Source organism: Candoia aspera, chromosome 8 (genome assembly GCF_035149785.1).
Source record: "Candoia aspera isolate rCanAsp1 chromosome 8, rCanAsp1.hap2, whole genome shotgun sequence".
Classification (NCBI taxonomy): domain Eukaryota; kingdom Metazoa; phylum Chordata; class Lepidosauria; order Squamata; family Boidae; genus Candoia; species Candoia aspera.
This window is the reverse complement of record NC_086160.1, coordinates 30,953,829-30,978,626: the sequence shown is the minus strand read 5'-3', so window position 1 is coordinate 30,978,626 and position 24,798 is coordinate 30,953,829. Positions and strand designations below refer to the sequence as shown.

Sequence of the window (24,798 nt, the reverse complement as noted above, 5' to 3'; positions counted from 1 at the left end):
ATAGCTGGTTATATGCATTTTATAAAATAAAGCCTTTGCTGAAAATCACATTAAAGTATATTGGAGATGCAAATGTTACTGCTTGGTGTACTGCTTTCTTTGTCTAGTTCAACTATTCCAATACTGCGCAATAGAAAAATAGTGCTAAGGGTGTCTGTTGCCTTAACCCTATAAGAAAGATTACAGCATTCTGAATAAAAGTTGGTTACAAGAGTCTTTATTTTGTAAACTATACATAAACATAAAAAGAAAAACTGCAGTATTTTTAATATTACATAAGATAATCATTAAATTTAATATTAAATCTATTTAATCAAATGCAAAGAAACTTTATTTCAATTAATTGCAGATTAAAATTAGGGAAAACAATAATGCACAGTTGAAATTAAACAACTGCTTGCATAATTACACAAAGTTTTTCAATTTCATTATGGCATGAAGCCACAATTTTGGTATGAATGCAGGTAGTGGAGTTTCAAAATGTTTACACAATTAACATGCTAACATAAATAGGGTGAGTAAAATAATTTTGTCTATAGTCAACTTGTGAATGCAACTCTAAAGAATTATAATGCATTCTATATGGTAATTATGTAAAAATTGGGACAGAGGAGGAAAAAAACAAACTCTCCATAACAGCAACAGGCCTTATAATGATATAAAATTTGAATTTGGAAATGCTTGGCTACTGCCTCATAATTTTCTATCAGTATGCATGCTATAAATCTTTCTATTTCTATTTTGCAAGGCACCTTACAATAGCTCCTCTAAAGTTTTGAACTAGTAGCAGAAAAGGGAAAAATTAGGAGAGAAACATGAGGATTATTTAAAAATGAAAAAGCCATAGTTCAAAAAGCATTTCTCCAGACAAACATCATTATTATCAGCTACAGTAACACAAAAACACAAACTTTATGCAAAGTTTTTCCCACAAAATCATCTGAAGCTAATTTTATGATTAGAAAGTTTCAGAAATAAATACAAAATTGTCAAGCTAATTTCACGCATAACAAGCTTACATGATTTTGACATGGACAGGAGAAAAAAACAAAATCAGACTTTAAAACTGCTCAGTCTATGTTGGGGTTTCCTGAATTTATTTCTGGTTGATCTCAGAAAGGCTAAACCTGTTAGCTTTGTTTAATTTTTGAAACAGGGAATACTATGGCAGTACACTAGACTGGGAAATAATAATTAAAAAGTCCTAGAAGTCTGTGGCAGACCATTTCCATTTTGTTCCCCCAAAACAACATGGGCAAGTCCATACAGTCACTAGGAGTCAAGCTTTAGAGACACCTATCATTTCAGGCTCCTAGTAATTTGGAAGTTGAAAACATAACAGTTTGAAACAGAAAAGGAGTGACTGGCATTTTTCTCCCCTCATAGTTTCTCTGCTGCTCTAGTATATAACACGCTGATGACATGTTATATTACTGATTAGTTTCCTTCTCTTGCCCATGCAAAAGTCCACATGGTCTTCATCATGACTAAGAGTTGATTTGCTTTGTAAGAGAGCACTGGCCTGCTGGAAGTGTGCCTTTACATATTGACTCTCAAAGAGCCTTTTCCTGAAAGTTATCTGGGCATTTGTTTGTTTTTTACTATCTCACACGAACATCTATTTTTTTCCCCTTACGGCTACACTCCAGTGTGTTTTCTTCTGCTGAGTGGCATATCAAAACAACATATAATATAATGATTTTTATTTAAACAAAGAATGTCTGTGACTCCAGCTGCAGTGTTTCAAATAATCATACAAAATATACATGTAGATTTGAATCCATTTGACCTTTGAAGATAGAAGAATTTTCTGGAGTGGCATCTTGTAAATTTTAGAGACAATTTAGTCACAGCTAAGAAAATCAAATATATCCCTCACGGTCACCATCATCATCATCATCACCCTCATCCTCATCGTCATCTTCTATTTCATCTTCATCATTCATGATATCATCATTCTCATCATCTGTCCATTCATGGAAATCTCCACTGGCAAAATCCCCTGAGGTCTCTAAATCTATATAGCAAAGAGGAAAACACATAAATATGTAATATATATAGCTATGTTACTCTGTGGTAACTGTGCCTACAGGATTGATTATTTATTTATTTTCTAGGAATTAGACTCAACTCTGGGTGGCTTACATATTAAAAGTCACAAACAATTAAAAACAAAAAGAAAACAATCATGAATGTCCAGAATAACACAATGATCCCAAAAGCAGAACAACAAAACAACCCTTAAAGCAAGAAGGGGTCAGCAACCATCCTGTATCCAGGCCTGAGAGCAAAGCCAAGTTTTCAAGCATTTATGGAACTCACCCAGGGTGAGATCTTTAATGATTTCTGGGAGGATACTGTTCAAGAAGGCAAAAACAATTCAAGATAGGGAGTCCCTCAAATAACCAGGCCCTAGGCTATGAAGGACTTTATAAGTGATAACCCTCACTTTGAATTGCACACAGAAGCTAGCTGGCAATCAGTGCAACTCACAAAGTAGCAAAGATACATGGACATACTGTGGTATGCAAATCACATCTGTGCTGCCATATTTTGGACCACTTGTAGCTTCCAAATAGTCTGAGAATCTTCATCGACATAGTCTTCAAGGGCAGCATCAAGTACAGCATGTTAGAGTAACCCAGTCTTGAGGTGACTAGGGCATGAGTGACTTTCTGAAGAATCTCTTAATCTAGGAATGGGTGCAACTGGTGCACCAGATTAATCTGTGGAAAGATTTTCCTGGCCACAGCTGCCACTTGCTCTTCAAGCAGGAGCTATGAATCTTTCACAGGTCTTTCCACAGCTAACAGTAATACTATTTTGATAGTTCATTGGAGAAGTGCATGCTGATGACTGAGTCTACACTGAAATAAAAAACCACATCCACTCCTGCATATATTCATTAGAGTTGCATGTCTGTTGTGAAGGACTATATGATAGTATTAACTGTCTGGAGAAAAAAAGCATGGTTTGCTGATGGATTCTGCCTTACATTTTGATTCCTTCCAGTTAAGGTTCTCTAATAATACAGAAGGTTGATCACTTGTCCCAGGAGTTCATAGGCTCCAGTAGAGCCTCTCTACTGCCCACAGAACTCCATTAAGTTGCAGCTGAAGGTTGCTGTATTTGACTAATATATTCCCATCATCTTTCCTTTGTGGCTAAATATGACAAGACAGTAATTTGAAAAACATATGCTTAATTCTTTGCCAATCTACTAAATGGTGAACAACAGATTTATATAATATATCCTGCAGCTCAAGCCAAGAGAAATTTATCAAAATTAAGTTAAATTATTATAAGCAGAAAGCAATGACTTCTTCTTATGAATGCCAGCAAAAATAAGGTGATATAAACTGTGCTCAATGATTTAATGGATCTATAATTATGATTGTTTGCAATCTATTCATAAAACCAATTCAACACCACATTCCTTTATTAGTTCATTATTTATATGAAAAGTTAGTGACCCAAGAGAAAGATTAAGATGAACTGGCAATGGGCTAGAGACCAGGAGACCGTGCGTTCTAGTCCTGCCTCAGGCATGAAAGCCGGCTGGGTGACCTTGGGCCAGTCACTCTCTCTCAGCCCAACTCACCTCACAGGGTTGTTGTTGTGGGGAAAAGAGGAAGAGGAAGGAGTATTAGGTATGTTTGCCGCCTTGAGTTATTTATAAAAATAAAAGGCAGGAAAATAAAATAAATAAATAAATGGGACTATGTTTAATTCTCAATCCCCAAATCCTTTTCAAATCAGTCCCCAAATCAGCCTTTCCCAACTTGGTATCTTTCCATCACCCCTATGCAAACTAAGGTGATAGAGATAATATGTGCAGAAAGTCAAGTTGGGAAAATCTAATTTAGATTATAAACTTTTAAGACTAGCAGTTGCAGTGCTGGAATTGGCACACATTTTTAATGGAAAAAAAGGAAGATTTTGGAGACATACCACAATCTGCAGCACCATGTGTTCGGGATCCTGTTACCTCATTGCCATATCTGTCGACACACCAGCACTGACCTGCAGTTCCATGACATTGAATTGGTTTATAGTAGCCATCTTCATCACATAAAGGAATATATTGCCCTGAACAAGACATAAAAACTGAATATTTTGCAACATTTTTTGCAATAAAGCATCTTGTGAAGAAGCTTGCAACATTTCAGAGATATCTATTATAGTATAAGCACTCTTACTCCTGAATTTGTTTTAAATATCGAGTCAAGATGTCCTGAAAGAGATTGATTGCTATGCAAAACAAAAAGTGGCATATTTTAGGGATAATGAAAAAAAACTACAACTCACTCCAGAGTAAATAAAATTCACTATTCAAGAGTAGGCAGTCATCTTGATCACATATGTGCTATTATTCAAAAGATCCTCAAAGTGGACTCAGAAAAAAAACCAGGACTGTTCCTCTTGAGTTTGATGGAGAAAGAACTTGAGAAACAATATGGAACTTTGCTTTTATATAAGATTACAGCAGCAAGACTTTTATATGCACAATGATGGAAAGATTCAGAAATACCTACAGTGGAAGATGGATTTGGCCCAGATGGCTAAGTTAACAGCGTTAATAAGAGAGAACACTGTTTCTGGATTTATTTCTACTTGGCAACCACTTTTAGATTACTTGCTTGTGTTAGAAAAAAATGAAGCTTTGATTTTGGGTTTTAGTGATTAAATGGTTTGTTTTGATAGAAATAATGTTACTAACATTTAATCAATGGTAAGAGATTATATTTGTAAACTTATTCATATCTGCATTGGAGAAAGTTGGAAGTCACTTTCTGTTTTTGCTTTCTATCTGCTTGCACTTTTATAGTTTTTTCCTTTTTTCTTTACTCCTATGCTCCAGCTTTTCTATACTCTATATTTTGTATTTTAATTATACTTTGAAAATTAATAAAGTTCTTATTAAAAAAAAGAGTAGGCAGTCATCTTGACAACTGGAAAGTTTATACAAGACCAAACATTGGAATAGTCAAATCAAGGGCTGACTGACTGGTCCTATTGATTTCAGTTGTGCTCTCTGCTTGTTTGTGTGTGTGTGTATTTATTACACGAGTGTGTATGTGTTTATTATACATAAGAGTCAGTCCCATAGACAAAGTCAGACCCCATAGACAATTTATTATATAAATTACATTAAATGTGTTAATTGGTTGCTCTTTTCTTCTAAACACTTTCCTACTCATTTGACGTATGACCTTTGAACATTCCTAAGTACAGTAACATTTTCTCTGAAAAAAATATTAATAAAACATATTGTGACTTCTCATATACCCTCTATGTATGAATAGACACACGAACACGCACACGCACACAGAATAATGAAGGAAAGGTGGAAGGAGGAAGGGAGGGAAACTTTCTTTATAGACAGTTCCAAGAACCTTAAGAAAACAAACCCTCGTCTTTCCTCTCCTCCCTACTCCCACAACAGTATGAGAGACATTAGTTTGAAAGTTAGTGATCAGCTTAAGGCACTTTATTTATCTGAGTATTTTATGCTGCATTTTTGAAAGCCACCAAGGCAATCTATATTATTTTATAAAACAAACCAAGCACATACAAGCACATACAAGCCAGGAGAACGTTTGTGCAGCTACGTGCTATGCACCAGTTACACCCCTTCCTTCGAACAGTCGCTCATACCCTTGTTATCTCTCATATAGACTACTGCAATGCACTCTACATGGGGCTACCCTTGAAAAGTATCCAGAAGCTTCAGGTGGTCCAGAATGCAGCTGCGCAAGCTGTTTTTGGTGCCCCTAGAAGGGCACATGTAACACCGCTGCTGCGCAAGCTGCATTGGGTGCCAGTTTGCTTCCGGGTCCAATTCAAGGTGTTGGTTATTACCTTTAAAGCCTTACATGGCATGGGGCCAGGTTACCTGAGGGACTGCCTCTTCCCCATTACATCAACCCATCCCACCCGATCATGTAGAGAGGGCATGCTGCCGACCCCGTCTTTAAGACAACTCCATTTGGCAAGGTCCAGGAAGCCGGCCTTCTCTGCAGTAGCTCCCGCCCTATGGAACATGCTGCCCCCAGAGGTGAGATTGGCCCCATCGCTCCTGGCCTTTCGGCAGAGTCTGAAGACCTGGTTCTGCCACCTTGCTTGGGGTGGAGAGGGGAATAGATCTACATGGGGATGGCTGCTATAGACCACTCCTCCCACACTTGGACTGTTTTTAGATTCTTTTGCCACTTGGACTTTTTATCTTTACTCTTATTTATATTATTTATTACTGTTATTTTATACTGTATATTTTATGATTGTTGTTTTAATTGATTGTTGTAAACCGCCCAGAGTTCCCCGATGGGAGGAGTTGGGCGGGGACAAATTAGACAGACAGACAGACAGACAGACAGACAGACAGACAGATAAAATATTTTAATAAAATATTAAAAGCAACATTGAAGACCACTAAACAATTCAAAAAGCTAGGTTTAAAAAATAACCTAGCAGGACCTTTAAGAATTGCTGGAATTGCTATCAGATATTGTAATGAAGTAAAGCTGCAAAATTTAGCCAATTGCTTTGTAGTATTAAGATTTCCATAACATGTGTGTGTGCATGTGTGTGTGACTGTTATTGTTAAAGGTTCCACAATATTTGCTAACCTCTAAGATTTGTTTACCTCTAAGTTAATATAGTAAAAGTATTGCCCTAGTATTGATTGCTCTTTTTTTATTATGATTCAGTGACTATTGAATTTACCTATTTAATACTACTATTTTATGCTGGAGAAAGATACCACCAGAATCCTGAAATTTATCTCTGAAGGAAGCACCTCAGTCCATTTCTTAGATAAAATACAAAGTCCTTTGGATTTGTTTTAAAGAAAGAAACTGAATTCACTTTCTGGCTATATCAGTATATATATAAAACATCTCATTTCTTCATACAGTGATAAAAACATTTTTTTCTAACTGATGAAACAATAACAGCTAGATTTTATATTGTCAAAAATGGAAAATAAATATTGTTTGTTTCTTCAACCCAGCAGGCCTAATAAGAATACAAAACTAAAATTATCACAGTATCAGGAGAAGCTTAAACTTAATGCTTGCAATCTCTTCTCACATTTCATTTTAATTATATGACTAAATTTAGATCTAGGATTTCAGCATGGACCACTTGGAGTCCTTTCCAGTTTTTGGCTCATAAATATATCTCAGCTCTTTCAAAGCCTAGAGGCTATTTTCTTAATGTTTGAGTTGTAGTAACAAATGCATTATCCCAAGTATTATCTTCAAAGTGATAATAAAACTAATTTTAATAGCTTTCAAAGTCTTTATATATTGTTACTAGAATTCTGGTCTATTGTTTTAGGATTCATATTTTGTGTTGCAGTTTCACTAGGATTATTTATGTAAGCAATAAAATCTTGAAAAAAATAACATATAGACTACTGCAATGCGCTGTACATGGGGCTACCCTTGAAGAGTATCTGGAAGCTACAGCTGGTTCAAAATGTGGCTACATGGGCAGTCTTGGGTGCCCCAAGGATGGCTCACATAACGCCTTTGCTGCAAGAGCTGCATTGGGTGCCAGTCTGCTTCCGGATCCAATTCAAGGTGTTGGTTATCACCTTTAAAGCCCTACATGATTTGGGGCCAGTTTACCTGAAGGACCATTCATCCCCATTACATCGACCCGTCCCATCTGGTCATGCAGACAGGGCATGTTACGGACCCCATCCATGAGAGAATGTTGATTGGCAGGGTCCAGGAGGTGGGCTTTCTCTACTGTGGCCCCTGCCCTTTGGTACACTCTTCCCCCAGAGGTGAGGTAAGCCCCCTCTCAACTGGCCTTCCGGAAGAAGTTAAAGACCTGGCTCTGCCATCTTGCTTGGGGTGGGAAGGGGGGTTAGTCAATCCTGGGGGTGGCTAGCACCTTATAGTGGTCCCCATGCATTTATAAATCTGAATCATAACTTTTAATTGCCATCCTGGATACTATTTTATACTTATATTTATATGGTATGTAATATATCTGTTTTTTATTGTATTTTAATCTTTTTAGCTTTATTGTAAGCCGCCCAGAGCCCTTCTTTTGGGGGAGATGGGCGGTGATGAAATTTGAATAAATAAATCAATAAAATAAAACTTACCTAGAAATTTCTTCCCCCTTTGCTGTTTGTGAATGTCGCTAAGCAATGTCTGGCAAGGTGGATCTAGAATAACATCAGGCATGTTAAAATTTAGCCAAGTATGACAACTGAAGAAAGATTCACTCTGTAAGTTTCCTTCAAAAATTTTAAAATATCTGTTTTTCATTACACCTTCTTATCCAGAAGATAGTCATTAAACTTTGTTTGTAAGAATTTTGCTACGCTGAACTAAAGGTGTATTCTGATTCTGCCTCTGCTTATCCAGATGTGTACAGGAACCTCATATGACAGCCTTTCCCAGCTTGGGTCTATACGGATTGAAGTAATATTGGCAGTTGAAGTCCAATACATTTGGAACCACTGGATTTGAGAGGGCTGTTATAAACAAAGCATGATAATTACAGGTTTGCTCAGCTATTTATATATCACTTCTGATAACTAAAGATATATGGCCTTGGATGTAATTATTATAAATAACAGATATCATCCAGCAGGCCTAACTTCCTTAAATTTGTTCAGTTTTACAAAGGTAAATTCAGGAATATTATTATGTATTCCACTAATAAATTCCATAAAAATAATTAATGTATTGAGTAAAATTTAGACTCTAAAAATAATACTGTTTACTCAAGTACATTTTATTTCCATTGTTGACCTTTTATGTATTAATATGTGTGTGATAATATATGTACATTTGTTTAACCAAGCTATACTCTTATTTCATGACAACCAGAAGAGCTTTAAAACATACTAGTGTTTAATCTGACAAAAATACACATCATATAGTAATTGACATTTTAAGTATTTCAGAAGCAGTATTGTATAATAGCGTAGCATATCTATTTCATTGAAACTGCCATTAACTATTCTGCAGAAGTAAAACATTAGTCACATATCTACATCCCATGGAGAAAATACAAACACTTCTGGCTTCCACTGAGTTACTCATTGAAACCAACGTTTAACTAGATTGTGCCTTCTTTGTATATGACTTGCCATTGTCTTTTCCAAGAATAAGTCCTCAGGGATTGGACAGGGAAGTTCATCAAACTCTCAAGTGCAAGACATGATCTAGAACCCATTCCCTAACCCAGGATCCTCTACCTAAGAGTCACTACTGCATCCATATGATGGTGATATTGGTGGGTTGAATCAGACAACAGACAAGTAACAAAGTGCTCACTTGCAAAGTAAAAAGTGCTTTGGGAGTCACGATCTACTTGAGAATATACTAGAATTCTTGGATAACCTTGTAGATAGGTCAGGCTTGACAAGCACCAGCCAAATAAAAGATGACGATTCAATATATTTAGATGGCTCTGTCATGGTCTGGCTTAATTAATTAATTAACTTTATATCCCATCTTTCTACAATAAGCTCAAGGCTATTTATATCATCTATATCTATATCTACTAATGTTCATGAGCTAAGTAAGAAGGTACCTAAAGCATCTTGAGTTTTGACCTCACTGAACAACAAACCACGTTTTTGTTTAACTAACCCTTTTGGAATTTGTCCTTACACTGTTGCAACAAATCTAGGATGGGACAATGCCTGTATATGTGTGGATTTAACACATTTTTTCTAGGTTTTTTTTTCTGGTTCTTGCACTGTATTTCCAAGAACCACCAGAAAAGTTAAACTGTCATAAGGCATCTTTCTTCTATTTTTCCACAGTTCTTAATTGTTGGAAAGCTATTTTAATTGCCCACCTTGCTGCCTTTGGAAGCAGTAGCACCATTCATTGTTTGATATTAAACTGTCCTTGTAAGTGTCACAAGAATTGAAGAATGCCTTGGTGCACTGCTCATTCTTGTCAAGATATATGCTTCCAAGTTCTGATTGGTCCAAAAGTAGGTCATAGTTTGTATCAAGCCTGTTAAACATCCAGCCAAGAGAGTCCTTGCAAATTGGTAAAATGCTGGTATCAAATCCTAAGAGGCAAAGACACAAAACAATTAATTCACTAACAAAGGCATAGCTGACAAACAAATCAACAGAACCAATGGTGTCCTTTCTCATGGAAACAGTTTTATAGCATATAACTGAAATTAATAACTGATGTGACTTGATCAGCCTTATGCTAACATTATTCAGCAAGGCTGCCAGATGCTGCAAAATTCAAAAGGACTACCGAGTAGCAGCAGCACTAGTTTTTTCCTCTAGTGGTTTGCTGCCATCCAACTGAAATTTTGCAGAGTAGATCTGGTGCTTTACCATTACTTAACATTTTATTATTTATTTCTTTGTTTCTAAAATTTATCACGTATCCACTTCAAACACTCTAGGCACCTAACAAGAAAATAAATATTGTAACCATTATTTAAAACAAACGCAGTAATTGGTAACCTCAAAAATTAATAATGTGAACTGCAATTAAACTGATTCATTAAAAAAAACCCTGTTAAAATGGTTTTACATAGCATGATCTTCAACAACCAAATGTTCTGCAGATTTTTACTATTCTAAATATATTAATATTAATAATGTATGAGTCATCAGGACTGGGTATGTCTGTGTAATATCTTTCAGAGGAATTGGGCCACCTTTAAGAAGGCCTGCTTCCAGATTCTATGCCCACTTACTGCCCAAGGTAAGAGTACCTGCAGGATCACTGTATGGATGAATTGGAGCAGATGGAAAGATTCCTTCTGGAAGAGATGATCCTGTAATTCAAGTCATATAGGACTTGCTACACCTTGAACTAGACTTGGAAATGCACTGCTAACCAGTATAAAATCACAAGATATACAGTGTGTAATACTGCTAAATCACCTCCTTCTTCCAGGGCAGGTCCCAATCAGTGGTGATAGGAGATGACAGATCTGACCCTCGACCCCTCTTGTGTGGGGTGCCACAGGGTTCAGTTCTCTCTCCTCTCCTATTTAACATCTACATGAAACCACTGCCTGAGATCATCCTTTACCATGGGATGAGGTATCATCAATACACTGATGATACTCAATTATATATCTCCATCCCAGGTGAGGTAAGTGATGCAGTGACTGCCCTTTCTCAGTGCCTGGGGGCTGTGGGGGTCTGGATGGGGAACAACAGGCTTCAGCTGAACCCTGGTAAGATGGAGTAGCTGTGGGTTAATGGCTCATCAGTATCAAGGAAGTTGTCATCTTTAGTTCTGGATAGGGTTGCACTGCCCCATTCAGACTCAGTGTGGAAACTGGGGGTCCTCCTGGACTCATGACTCCTGCTCGAAGAGCAGGTGGCAGTCGTGGCTAGAAGGGCCTTTGCACAACTTCATGTTGTGCACCAGTTACTCTCTTTCCTGGATCAAGATGCCCTCCAAACAGTCACTCATGCTCTGGTCATCTCCCATATCAACTACTGCAATGCACTCTACATGGGGCTACCCTTGTAGAGTATCTGGAAGCTTCAGCTGGTCCAGAATGCAGCCGTGCAGGCAGTTATGTGTGCCCCAAGATCGGCACATGTGACACGCGGGTACCCATAACTGACTGCACAGGCAGTTATGGGTGCCAGTTTGCTTCCAGGTCCAATTCAAGATGTTGGTTATGACCTTTCAAGTCCTATGTGGCACAGGGCTAGGCTACCTGAGGGACTGTCTCATCCCCATAACATCGACCCATCCCACCCATCATGCACAGAGGGCATGCTACGGACCCCGTGGGTAAGGGAACTCCACTTGGCAGAGTCCAGGAGGTGGGCCTTCTCTGCAGTGGCACCTGCCCTTTGGAACATTCTTCCCCTTGAGGTGAGGCAGGCCCCTTCGCTCATGGCCTTCAAGGAGTTGAAGACCTGGTTCTGCCCGGGGTGGGAAGGGCAATCAATAGCTCTTCCTGGGGTGGCTGGTGTCATAGAGTTCTCCCTACTGAATGAAATCTGTGCCACTTGGATTTTATATTTTATATTTATTCTATTTTTATGTCGGATTTTTTGTATTGTAACTTATATGTTTGATGGTTTTAAATTGTAAATTTTACTGTAAACTGCCCAGAGTCTCCCTATTTGGGGAAGATGGCTGGTGATAGAAATTTGAATGATAAATAAATAAATATCCTCAGCACTTCCATATTTCAGAGTTTGATGAGATTCATGGTAGAACTGCCTGCCATTCTGCTAAGAAAATACCCCAAGTCTCTTCTGGAAATCAAACAGATCCATATGGCACCTGGAGTACATTTACCATGGATCACATGTTTATAGACTTGATTTTAGGTGTATGTATGTGGATCTAAAGGACTATTTTGAGAAAGACACTATAGAAATCTCTACCAAAATTATTATTGTCTCTCTATATTCCTTCTTGTATTATTAAAAGTTGTAACCTTCCCTTCTTTGTTCACCTGTGTACTGTAAGAGGTTATTTGTTAATCAAATTAATACTTACAGCTTTATAAACTTGTCTATACTACAGTATAGACAGAGTATAATATACTTTGTTCCTTTTGTTTGGTGTTGCTTTACTGTATCAAGGATCAATATTTTTATTTTCTTGTTCTAAACTTTTTACAGCAAGAAAAAAAATCAGTTTAGGAAAACTATTGTAAGGTATATTCATCCTTGGGTTGTATTAGTTCAAGTTCACTATATCAAGTGAAACTACTCAAAGTATTTGCATGGCAAAAGAAAAAAAATCCCCTTACATACTGTATGTAGCCCAGGAAAAAATATAAGACAGGTTTGAAATAAAAGAGTTTTACTGTTAGTAGGAAACTACAGTATGTGCTGGCATTCTGGTTCACATCATATTGTGCAAATATGATGTTCTTATATGATCAATTGCTATAGTCTGGTTCATACTGTTTTTTTAATTCTATATATGTGAAAACTAAACACCACAATTAGTGCAGCTACATCTTGGTGACTATTTCATAAAATACATATTGTTATTATTATTCTGGACAAAAAATTGCTAAACATTAACATTTAAAATATACATATCGTCATTGTTATTCTGGAAAAAAATTGCCAGACATTAAAAATTTAATAAAAGAGGTCTATATATGCATAGCTGCAAGAAAACAGAGAATTATTTAACAATGCATAAGTTAACAATGTATAGGTTAATTAGTATGATTATCTATTCTGTTTATATACAGCTCTCCAAGGATATATTTAGTGGCATTATGCAGTTCTTCAGAGTCAAAGGCAAAAAAGTGCTCCAGAATACATAGGGGCACAAATCCAGCATCTATCTACAGCTCCTAAAAGCAGCCTGTTGATCAATTACAAATTATAAAATTACATTAAATCATATTAAAATTAATTAAATTAATTGCATTAAAGTAAGCTTAAACTTGATACTCATTTTGAAGCAAAAGCATCTATTGTGTTCTGATCTGGGACATGCTCCTAAACTAGACTGGTGATCTGGTATACATTTCCATTGTAAATCATCCCTCCTGGCTGTGGATTTTTCTTTTTTTAAGTTTAATCAGGAAATGAGAACACACTCCCAAAATAAGACAGGAGCATATTTCACATCAAGAGCTTTAACATCTGAACTCATGTGTTTTTTTGAAAATCACCCTTATCCCTATATGAACTTTAAATCAATGTTAAAAAGCAGGATAAATATAATAAATATGAAATATAATTTTAATAAGAAATCCTGCTGAATTTCACACAAAAAAAATGTGTAGTGTTTTTGTACAGTACTTCCTTCACTTTTCCCACATTCAGTTTATAATGTGTTTGCTCTGGATTATAGTAGAGCAGAAATTTTCTTCAGGATGAAAAATATTATTAAACTAACCATTTGAAAAGGAAAGTTGACCATTAGAAAGTTCAGAAAAGAAAGTGTTTCATATATTTCATTGAAATATGCTAATGCATGTTAAAATACAGACACTTTTCTCTGAAAAAAGCCTTAATGAGCCAGATTTAATGTATTATTGTTTTTGTGTTGTTTTTGAGACTGCTCATGGGGGGTGGGGTGGGAACAATGGTGGGCTGGTTGTCAAATATGGCCTTTTACCAATTTTGTGCATACAGTAGCTCATTAATTTTGTTTTGTTTTGTTTCCTTCTTGCTATTAAATTCCACAGAAAATGAAAAATTCTTGCTATAAATACCTTTGCACCTTTTAGACCTTGGTATTTCCACTGTTAGCAATTACAGGTGATGCATTATAAGAAAACTAAACTATATCTATAAATATTTTTTTTATCATAGGATAATGGTAAACTAAAATTTCAATTATACTTAACAAGTAACTCTACTTCTTTGTCCTTTCTTCTCAAAGCTGAATAAGTAAAGTTTTTTTTAAGACGTTTACTATTTTGCATCAACAGAGCAAAATCATGACCTTACTTTATATTAACAATTTTGGAATAATAGTTTCTCCATTTTCTAATAGATAAACATACCAGATAGGAACTATTTAGAAGTGTATATCTTTTCCAGATATATCGATACATGAGAGATTAATTCCTTACCAGAATTTGAGAAAAGAAGCCTGGATTAAATACTGATGAGCAGAGAGATAGAGGATTAAGTAACTGATGAACTGAAGCACAGAAATTAAATCTATGATAAAAGTCTGATATCCTGCTCACTGCCGTAGACACAGCATGTGCCACAGTGGTTAAGCACATGAGCCAGGAAGGACTTGATTCAGTTCTCAAAACAGCAACAAAATACTAGATAGCTTTAAGCAAGTCACTTGTCTTATGCTCAGCCTCTCATTTCTGACAGAGACACAAAATGATTAGCTACTTAGCACTGTTTAGCCAGTGATTAAGGAATAAAAATAAACATTAAAGAACAATAATTAAGACATGTATGTGTGAAGCTCTTATTTTTATCAGGAAAAAAATGCCTAAATTTAAACCAAAACATATTTGAAATTTGGGTGTAAAAAAATTATCATAACTAGGTATACAATAGCTGGTTTTGACCAGGTTGACATCAATTTGTAGGGTTTCAGAAGGATGTTTTCATGGAAATATGATACATTTTATATTGAGATTTACTGCTACAATAAATAGATTCTCAGAAGCTCACAACATATTAAAAAACAATACATAAAACCATGTCAAAAGTACAAAAACTTAGCAGGGAGAAAAAAACAGAAATAGAGATGAGCAGAAGAAAGGATATGGGAGATTCTAGAGTGGCTATTCTGTATCTTTTCCTCTTCCCACTCCTTGGAATGTGCTCCCTCCTTGCTGAAAACCTGCTGCATTACTGTAGTCCATCACAGATATCTACATTATGTAAAGTATCATCAACCCTCAAAAAGTCTTTTCTAAATCAGACAATACCAATCCATTTTTTTTTTATCTGTTCAATCGTGTCTGATTCTCAGAGACTGCCTGGACAAGTTCCTGCAGTTTCCTTGGCAGGTTTTTCAGAAGTGGTTTGCCATTGCCTTCTTCCTAGGACTGAAAGAAAGTGACTGGCCCAAGGCCACCCAGCTGGCTTTGTACCTAAGGCGGGACTAGAAGTCACAGTCTCCCAGTTTCTAGCCTGGTACCTTAACCACTACACCACACTGGTTGTCTCATACCAATCCTAGTAAATGAGTAAAAATGCATTTCATCACTTATACAGCTCCAAAAAGTGATTGGCAATTGCATATAAGAAAAATAGAAAATATATTTGTAACATTTGGTTGTCTTCCTGAAATCAGACGAGTTTATAGCTATGTGACTAATGTGACTAAACTCAACTAATGTAGAGACTTCCCAGCTACCAAGCATTTGGGTTGTTGCATATTTGTTTCTAAAATTTCCAAAATAGTAATAAATTGCACATAATCAAGATTTGCAATGATAAACATTGGTAAAACTTATCTGAAACTATTTCCCACAGATGTTTGTCACATATATGCTATAGAGGTACAACAATATTCTATTGTGCTAAACATTAGGTAGAAGAACTATATGATTTTGAATTTCTTTGCTTTCTGATGAAAATGGTTTTCATTGTACTTCACTTAGTTTTTCATAGTTTAGCATAACATCAATTTTAAATGCAGATATTCAGTACAATTCCCAGAATGAATTACATTATTGTTGCTGTGAAATACAACAGGCTATTAAAATGCAAGCAGTTTTAGTTTCTGTTATATTCAGTGGCTTGGATCCAGACCAATGGAAATCTATGGAAGTTACATTATCTTAATTTAGATAATGTTATTGTTGTTCAGTTGATCAGTCACTTCTTTACCAATTGAGGGACATCATTTCAACAGGACTGTCTGACATAACTGTTACTTTGAATTGCTGTAAGCTGATACTAGTATTACCAGTAATTGTATATATCCTCCTTGTCTTCCATGGGCTACTGTTTCTGTTAGTCTATTTTTGTGCTTCATTTTCTATATTGAGATCAAATTTTGTCATTATTCCAGATACTAAATTACTTCCAGCATTCCAGTCTTATAACTAGTATGATATTTGCATGTGTCTGAGTGCATTATGTCAATAATATGCTGCAGTTGCTATAGAACCATTCAGCTTCTGCATCCTCTATGTCTGTGGCTACAAGGATACACTTGCATCACCATAATCCTATTGCCTTACATTCAAATTGAGTTAATTCTATCATTTTGGGTTATAGCTGAGCATTGACTTCGATACCCCAGTACTTCCATGGTTTTGTTGCTTGCAGTAGAAGATCTGAAGTTCCTCTGAGGTGAAACAACTCATTCTAATCCACTTCAGTTCACTTTGCTGGTTCCCAGTTTGTCAGTGCTCAGCCTTGACATTTCTGCTCTGACAACATGAAGTTTCCTTTAGTTCATGGTTCTGATACTCCATGTACCAATTATATATATATATTGATGTTGATATATATATACACATATACATACATACATACACACACACACACACACACATACATACATACACACACATATATATATATATATTGCAACATCAAAATTTATTTTTGCTTCTGAACATACCATAAAATGTATTTTATGGTATAAGCAGCAGTGTCACTTGGATCTGTGATCTGCTCTTTCCCAGTAGCTCATTAGATACCTTCTGAGCTGAGGGCTCATCTTCTAGTATGATATTAACACTGTCATGGTTGTAAATGTCCACTTGGCTTCCTTGGAAGAATACTGGAGTGGGTTGCTGTTTCCTTCTCCAGTGGAGAATCTGTAGTTCAGTTCCTCATCTATGACTCATTACCATTGTGGATGATTTTTTTGAGAGTCTACAACTCTCAACAATATAACTCATAGCATCATTGAACAATCTTCTTCACCATTACAATGTAGCAATTGATGAAAGGGCCAGAATTAAAACATACTGTTCTGAAACCCATTCTATATAATATAGTTTATTGAAAAAAGAGCTTCATAGTTATTTTTAAATAGTGAGAGATATGGAGATAACTATTTCATCTGGGGACAGGAATTAGAGAAATAGTCTGCTCAGTTCTACCACTTGGTGTCATGTTCGAATATTCCTTCTCCTCCCTGTAGAAGAATATAAACTTGGATCTCATGTGTACCAGTCACTTGTTTTAAGATTACTGCTGACATTGCTGGATTATAATGCAATGATGCATAAATTATATATGCACCATTCCATTATAGGTAATCACACAAAGAAATTACACTTAATTAAAACAATAGGATTTATAACTAATGCAAATTTGTACAAATTAGGAGCTGAAATTAAACAGACATGAAGAAATAGTCACAGCACCTAAAATGTAAATAGTGAAGCTAGCAAGATAGGCAGTCAACAGCAGGCAAAACCTATTAAACAACAGACAAGTACTTGCTTGTTGTGTTACTGAAGAGTCCAGTTTTAATGTTTGCAAAATGTCATCTGCCTCAGTAGATTTTCTCTGTAGGTTTCCTAACTTTCCTCAGTAGGAAACTGTTGTCAAATATTTCACTGCTCATAACCTCTGTTTTAAACGAAGTGTAGAATAATTACATATTCTGCTAATTTTGATTTTATTTGTTTCTCTTTTATGATTTATGTTTTCTCATTTATTAACAGCTATAAGCTACCATATGCTATTGATTGTCTATCTGCCACTTCACTCCACTGAATCACATTCAATTCTATACAGTACTGTCTGACAGCAGAGCAACATTCATCAGTGAAATCAATTCCAATACAATTCCATACTCCAAAAATTGGAGGTGGCCCCTCAGAACTGATCTTTGTAGAATACAAATAATTATGCTTCTGTAAAATCCCATTTCCATTTTACACATGTGTAAAATGTCCAAAATTATCATATGTAAAATCCCATTCCTATTTTATGCATGTGTACAATATGCATAAAATGTATATGCATACATAAAATCCCATTCAGGTTTAATGGACATTCTGCTTTAAAAGACACACATTAATTAATTAATAATACCTTAAATAGACTGCTTACACTATATGGTAAATTGAAAAGACCTGGCAATTCATTCATTCATAATTCACATTTATGAGGCTGCAGAACTTGTTGATAACTTGTTGGTCCATATTGTTCCATACTAATACATAAGCATGCTTCTATTTTCTGAAGGGCAGCACTTCGGAGAACATGAATTTATGGAAGACATCTTAATAGTTCTGTAGAAAGCAGCTTAGAAACAGAGTTTGAAGCTTAATGAAGAATACAATTCCTTTTAAAAAAGAGATTATTCCAGAGAGATGTTAAAAATTGTTAAGTGCTTACTGCTTCTTTCAGGCCTTTGCAAAATTCTAGTCCTCTTCTGAATTCCACTTTCATGAAGAGCCTTGAACCAGTCTCTCAATCTACTTGCAACCTCTCTGAATTCCTGGTCACCACATGCTGAAAAGCAAAATAAAAAGCTCTTTAATCTCCACAGGCTGCCTAAAACTTAAATCTTTCATATTGTAAATAAATGGAAAGGAACTATGGACAATGATTTTGTTATGAGCTCCACTCCCTTTTTCTGTTTATATAAAATTTTAAAAGATGTAATTTGCATAAGGTGTTTAAAAAAATCTTATTTGCAGTTATACTTCTCTAAATTAAATACATAATTACAAAATAAGACCATAAGAAAAGTCTTACTGAATCTGTCTAGGTTTCTCTCTCGTTCAGATTTCTGTCACACATGATATCTGGATCTGATCATTAGAAATAATAATGGACAATTAATGAAAGCTATACTGTAAACTTTAGTTTAATGTAAATGTATACTTATATCTGTAGCAAAGAAAGTTGGAAGTCATTCTTTTTCTGTATTTTCTTTCTTCTTTTTCTTTTTCTGCACTTTTGACTTTGATATTTTTCTATTTTGCTTTCTTACTTTATTTTTTCATTTCTTGTTAGCTTTTATCTTTTTATCCTAAAATTTTAATGAAGTGTAATTTAAAAAAAAAGATTTCTGTGTCACACAGTGGCCAACTGGATGTATTTGGAAAGCTCACAACCATTGATTAAAACCACTGGCAGTGAATTCAATAATTTAACTATGTGCTATGTGAGGGGAAAAGTCCTTTTTGTCTATCAATTCTTTTTCTATTTAGTTTCAATGAATCTATCTATCATATTTCCCCATATTTCTTAGTTCCCAGATCCCACTTCTTGTTTCTGAAACTTTCAAAATCTCAGAGCAAAGATATTGCATATCTCTAACTAATATTAGCTCTACTCTTGCAAATGATATAAATTAGCAGCAGTGCATGGTCTACATGCATGTGTTACTAAAATCCTGGTAAAGCAAAGGAGTTCTAATAAGTATCTTGACAGGTGTCTTTTTTTCCCCTCCCTGAGGCTGGATTAAGAAAATATTCTTTAAGGTGTTACAAGGTTTGTGTTTCTTGGAGCCTGCATATATTTCCACCAGTTTAGCTCAATACTAGCAACTGGAAATGGTTAACTGCTAAGCAAACAGGACAGCAGCAGAAACTTAGCTAGAGGCAGCAAGAAGAGAGCACAGGTCTGGAATGGTCAGTGGCTTCTTGATACACAAGTTAACTCACAAAGTATTCCTTGTATGTGGGGAAAAAAATTGAAGCCTATTGTTATATATTATTCTAGCCTTCAAATTATAAAAATATCATATCTTCATCAATATCATATCTTCATTTCTTCATAGTGTTTCAAGTATACAAAGGGTCACTAGGTAGACATCTTAGAATAGCTTAATTTGGAAGAACGGACAGTATGGCAGCACTCTTTCCTCCAGTTCTGTGACATCCTACTGTTTGCTTTAGACATGATGAACACAAGAAGATAAAGTGAAAAACATAACATTATATTGAATGTACAGAGCAACTGACTATGGCTGCTATCTTTATAGCTGACCTGGTTACAAAGACAAACCTGACAAATTAGGAATAGATTATACAACTATTTAGAGCATCAGTACTCCAAGAGAAAAACAGTGTTGCTACTACTGGCTCCACATGGCATAATTATTGCCATGCAGATTGCTAAATATATGATAACAAATAATTCAATTAAGTTCTTGGGCTCTGGTACTGCCAAAATGCCAGATCAAGTTTGCAGCATACTAAGGATTACATCTAGCAAGATAGCTAGGTACTCTAAATTTCAGTTTAGTTTTCTCCTTAAAATGAAAAATCTTTTTTTCCTGAGGAAGGCATGCTACTGAAATTATATACTACATATTGGTCTGCATTGATTTAAAATAGGTCAAGATGAGGTAATTCAGACTGATAATTCACCCAGCAGGTTGGCAGATGAATCTTTAATGACAAAAGACAGACAGGAAAGGTTGTGGAAGGTTAGACAGTAATCAAAAAAATGCATATTAAATCAGATGACTCCACTCAGGACCTGCCAAAAAATGCTTTCCCTTTTTTGTAATACTACTGCAGGAACTCGAGCTCTTACAATCAATTCTAGCAGCCATTAAAAGAATTAGTATGGATAAATAAAGTTCCCAGATCAAAGGTTCTTTTAGTTGTCCATCTTAAAAGTCTAGAAGCTGACTAGATAGATAAAGATCAACATATTCAACTGGGGATCGGTGGGTGGGTTTGTCTTTCATTCATATGCTATAAATTATTTTCATAATGTATACATTCAAAATGGAACCAACTGCTACACTGGCTTTCACATTAAGTAAATGATACTATTGGGAGTTGGCATTTGAATATACAGTAATATACTGATTAGAATCAGAATTTTTGGAAATGCTAATTAGCATATTTTTCTTCACTGCTTTAATTTTCATTGCAAAAGCTAATTGTATTACAGTATGTCATACAATGGAATCATGGAAGCACGTATAAAAAAAGTGTTTAATATTTTTCATGTAAAAGATGCACCCAACAAAGCTTTGTAGGTTATAAGAGCAGCTATATTTTGTAACTTCCTAGCTCTTATTAACTTATTATTAATCTATAATAGGAAGTGTTTTATACATGTTTTATTTAATATAGATGGCAGTTCTTTTAAAAAAAAATTTTTTTCCTTATTTATTGATTTGATTTGTGTGGCTGCGCACTCAATATATGACAGAAGATTTATTTCAAATATAACTTCCAGTGTGGTTATACATATGGTAAGTCTCAGGCTGATCTGTTTTTATATTTCACTCTCATCTATTATTTCCATTTCCTCTCCTAGTTAGCAGAATCTCTTTTTCTTGAAGAATGTGTTTTCCTCTTCAAAGTCCTTATTGACTTTGTATTATAACTATCAACTTTATTTCAACTTTCTGTGAAAACAATTCCTAGGCATTCCAAAACTGCAGTAGCAAGAAAAAATTAGATAGTTTCTGTTGCTATCTATGGAATGTTTCTATCCAACCTTCACTTTCTACAGTCGAGATATACTCATTGGGAGCATGATGGATTGCTACCTGACATCTTGGTTGCCTCAGGCAGTAATGGAAGCTAATTACCTTTGCTGCAGCCATGTCATTTTGCAAATTAAATGATGAGTAGTTGCATGAGGGAGACAAACAATAAGGCAGGCCAGCCAATGTAAAACTTCCTTCTTGTTCCAGACTTAAGAGGAGGTAAAGGCAGAAGCTGTTGGGAGAACTAAACAAAGGCCCTACAGACACAGCTCTGAATCAAGGTTAAAACAACCTTTATTCCACTCCAGTCCATAACAGCATTTTATTAACTCACGTGAAGTTTGCTCTACTAGTTTTGAGTCTACATATAGCTCCTTAATCATTTCAAATTCAAAAGAAAACAGAGGTATTACAGTGTGCAGGAGGAAAGAACCCTAACCCAGAGCTACATTTAGTTATTGGCCACACTATATGTGTCTCTATACATTCTGTCCTTGCAGACCATCTTTGCTTCTCCTTCATCTTCATCCTTAGACAGGTTAAGACAAATCTGAGCTACTTTTTTCCAAATACAGGATGGAGAGAGGGATTGTTTATCTTAAATTGCTTCTTTCATACTATTCTATATGACAGCTTTCTTTATTTTTTAAAATTTCTAATTTTAGAAAACATGCTAAAATTACAAATAAAAGCCATACAAATTCTTTACTACTTAACTAAGTAAGTGGCTTTTATACTCTAGTTATTCCATGTTATGAGATAATTAATATAAATACTGCTGAAATACCAGAGAAATACAGCTTTTTTTTACCACATTAATGTTCCATAGAGGCATTCTGTCCATGATTAATGTAGCATAAAATTTAAAATGATTTCAATTAAATTATATATGCAGTAGAGAGATTTGATCTTATTTTCTCCACAATTGTCAAGGCACGTCTCATTCTGTCATCAAGAACTACAGGATTATATCACGATTTACATCATGGAAAACTGACAGGTTAAGACAGATCTGAGCTACTTTTTTCCAAATACAGGATGGAGGGAGAGATTGTTTATCTTAAATTGCTTCTTTTGTTCAGTGGCTTGAATTGTGTGAAATCTGTTTTAATAGTTCTCCCCCTACCAATTGGTAGCCTTCTGTAAGCACTCACCTCTAACATCAAGATTTCAAGTGTGTTGTGAAGATACACAAGCAATAGTAGTAGTATAACTTTATTGATTAGACAATTGACCATATCAAAAAGAGATACACAAGCAATACCTCTGTATACCCAGCATTTCTGCACTGACTTTCTTACATTGAGCAGAAAATCTAAAGAATACACTGACAGTCTTTTAGTTGAATATGCTGAAACATTTCCTTACTAGCAACCCTGAAATAACAGAGCTCAAGATTGTGGAGAGGCATGCAGATGCACACATAAAAGCTTCTTGCATAAAATACTTAGCACTTAGAGTTGACAAAATTATTGTGACTCTTCTGCATACCTTGTTCAAAATAAAGCTAGATTCAGAACTAAGGACATGCAAAATAGTTCAAAATAGCCTTAGGGTGGTCTGTGTCTGAACTAAAATAAGCATGTTGATTGTATGCATACATTTTTGAAGAAAGGAAGAGATAAGGGAAAAAGCCAAGGACCACGGTGGTGGCAGCTGAGGGGGGAGATGGAAGGGAACTCACTGTGAAGATCAGGGGTGGGCAGCCTGGGGTAGATACAACATTGGCATATCAGCAGGGTGGGGGGAGGCAGAAGAGTGAGGGAAGGAAAGACACTGGGAAGATCCAAGGGATGGGGGCTGGTAGGATATGTTACACTAGGTCAGTGTTTCTCAACCTTGCCAACTTTAAGATGTGTGGACTTCAACTCCTAGAATTCACCAGCCAGCACAGGCACTGGAAAGAAACTGGTGCAGCTCTGTGACACTGCTTTATATATGACTTCTGTTTCCAGCTTCTTGTCTGCCATTTCTTTTAGGTACCTCTATGGCAAATCTGTACTTTTCCTTCCTAGTTATTAGTTCTTGTTTTCTGCCTTTGGTTCTCATGTAAAAAGTTGTGGCCTTCTGTCCTTTGTGAGTTTACTCATGGATTTTTTATTTCCACTTGAAATATTTAAATTTGAGGATCTTTTAATAATGTTGTATTCCTTTACCTTTGTGGTTAACAGCCCACAGACATTACAGTTATGGCTTCATGATCATTGTTTACATGCTTTGTGGGGAAGGCTCTCACATCCTGTGTATGTCATAGCTGTCCTTGGATGCCAGCTTGGACAGTTTATTTCTTCCAGGTTCATCGAATCTCTACTTTCTGTTAAGCTTGGACATTTAGCTCTGCATGGGTTTTATCAACAGTATGCAAGCTAGTCTATATTTTATGTGTGAAAGCTGGATTTTTATTAAATTGTTCAACCTTTTTTCCTTTATTAACCCCTTTTATTAATTTGCATCTTTAACATACCTAGGATACTAAGGTCTCTAGGTCTTATAACATGTGGGCAGTCACCTAAGTGAAAAAGCAAAACCTTTCAAACAGCCTCCTTGGTTAAAAAGTTTTCCTCATCATTGTGTGTGTTTAGTGTTAATCATAACATTATTTTTAGTCTAATCACATACACTGTCACAGAGGGCAGTAGTCCACAACTTATACAGTATATACTCTTATCAGTACATACAGTATTCTACAGACAATTTTGGAAGACTATTCTTATGCGAGAGAGCCAAATTGGGTGAAATGGTTATGGCTCCAAGCTAGAAACTGGGAGACTGTGAATTCTAGTCCTGCCTTAGGCACAAAGCTTGCTAGGTAACTTTGGACCAGTCACTCTCTCTCAGCTCTAGGAAGAAGGCATTTGCAAGCCACTTCCGAAAAACCTTTCCAAAAAAAACTGCAGGGAGTAGTCCAGGCAGTCACCAGAAGTCAGGACTGACTTGAAGGAAAAAAAGTTACTTATAAGCATTACTTGGAGTCTCAAAA

At 35.7% G+C, this 24,798-nt stretch overlaps 1 protein-coding gene across 1 annotated transcript in view; it reads right to left on the bottom strand.

The window, feature by feature from the left end:
* Nucleotides 1-216: 216 nt before the first annotated feature.
* SPOCK3 (SPARC (osteonectin), cwcv and kazal like domains proteoglycan 3) overlaps nucleotides 217-24,798 on the bottom strand; it is a 152,562-nt gene continuing 127,980 nt past the window's right edge. The window contains exons 7-11 of the mRNA XM_063310818.1: nucleotides 18,752-18,868; nucleotides 9,835-10,056; nucleotides 8,123-8,185; nucleotides 3,952-4,089; nucleotides 217-2,017 (exon numbers count right to left, since the gene is read on the bottom strand). Coding sequence (XP_063166888.1) covers nucleotides 1,863-2,017; nucleotides 3,952-4,089; nucleotides 8,123-8,185; nucleotides 9,835-10,056; nucleotides 18,752-18,868 — 695 coding nt within the window. The 3' untranslated portion in view covers nucleotides 217-1,862. The remainder of the gene's footprint in view (nucleotides 2,018-3,951; nucleotides 4,090-8,122; nucleotides 8,186-9,834; nucleotides 10,057-18,751; nucleotides 18,869-24,798) is intronic.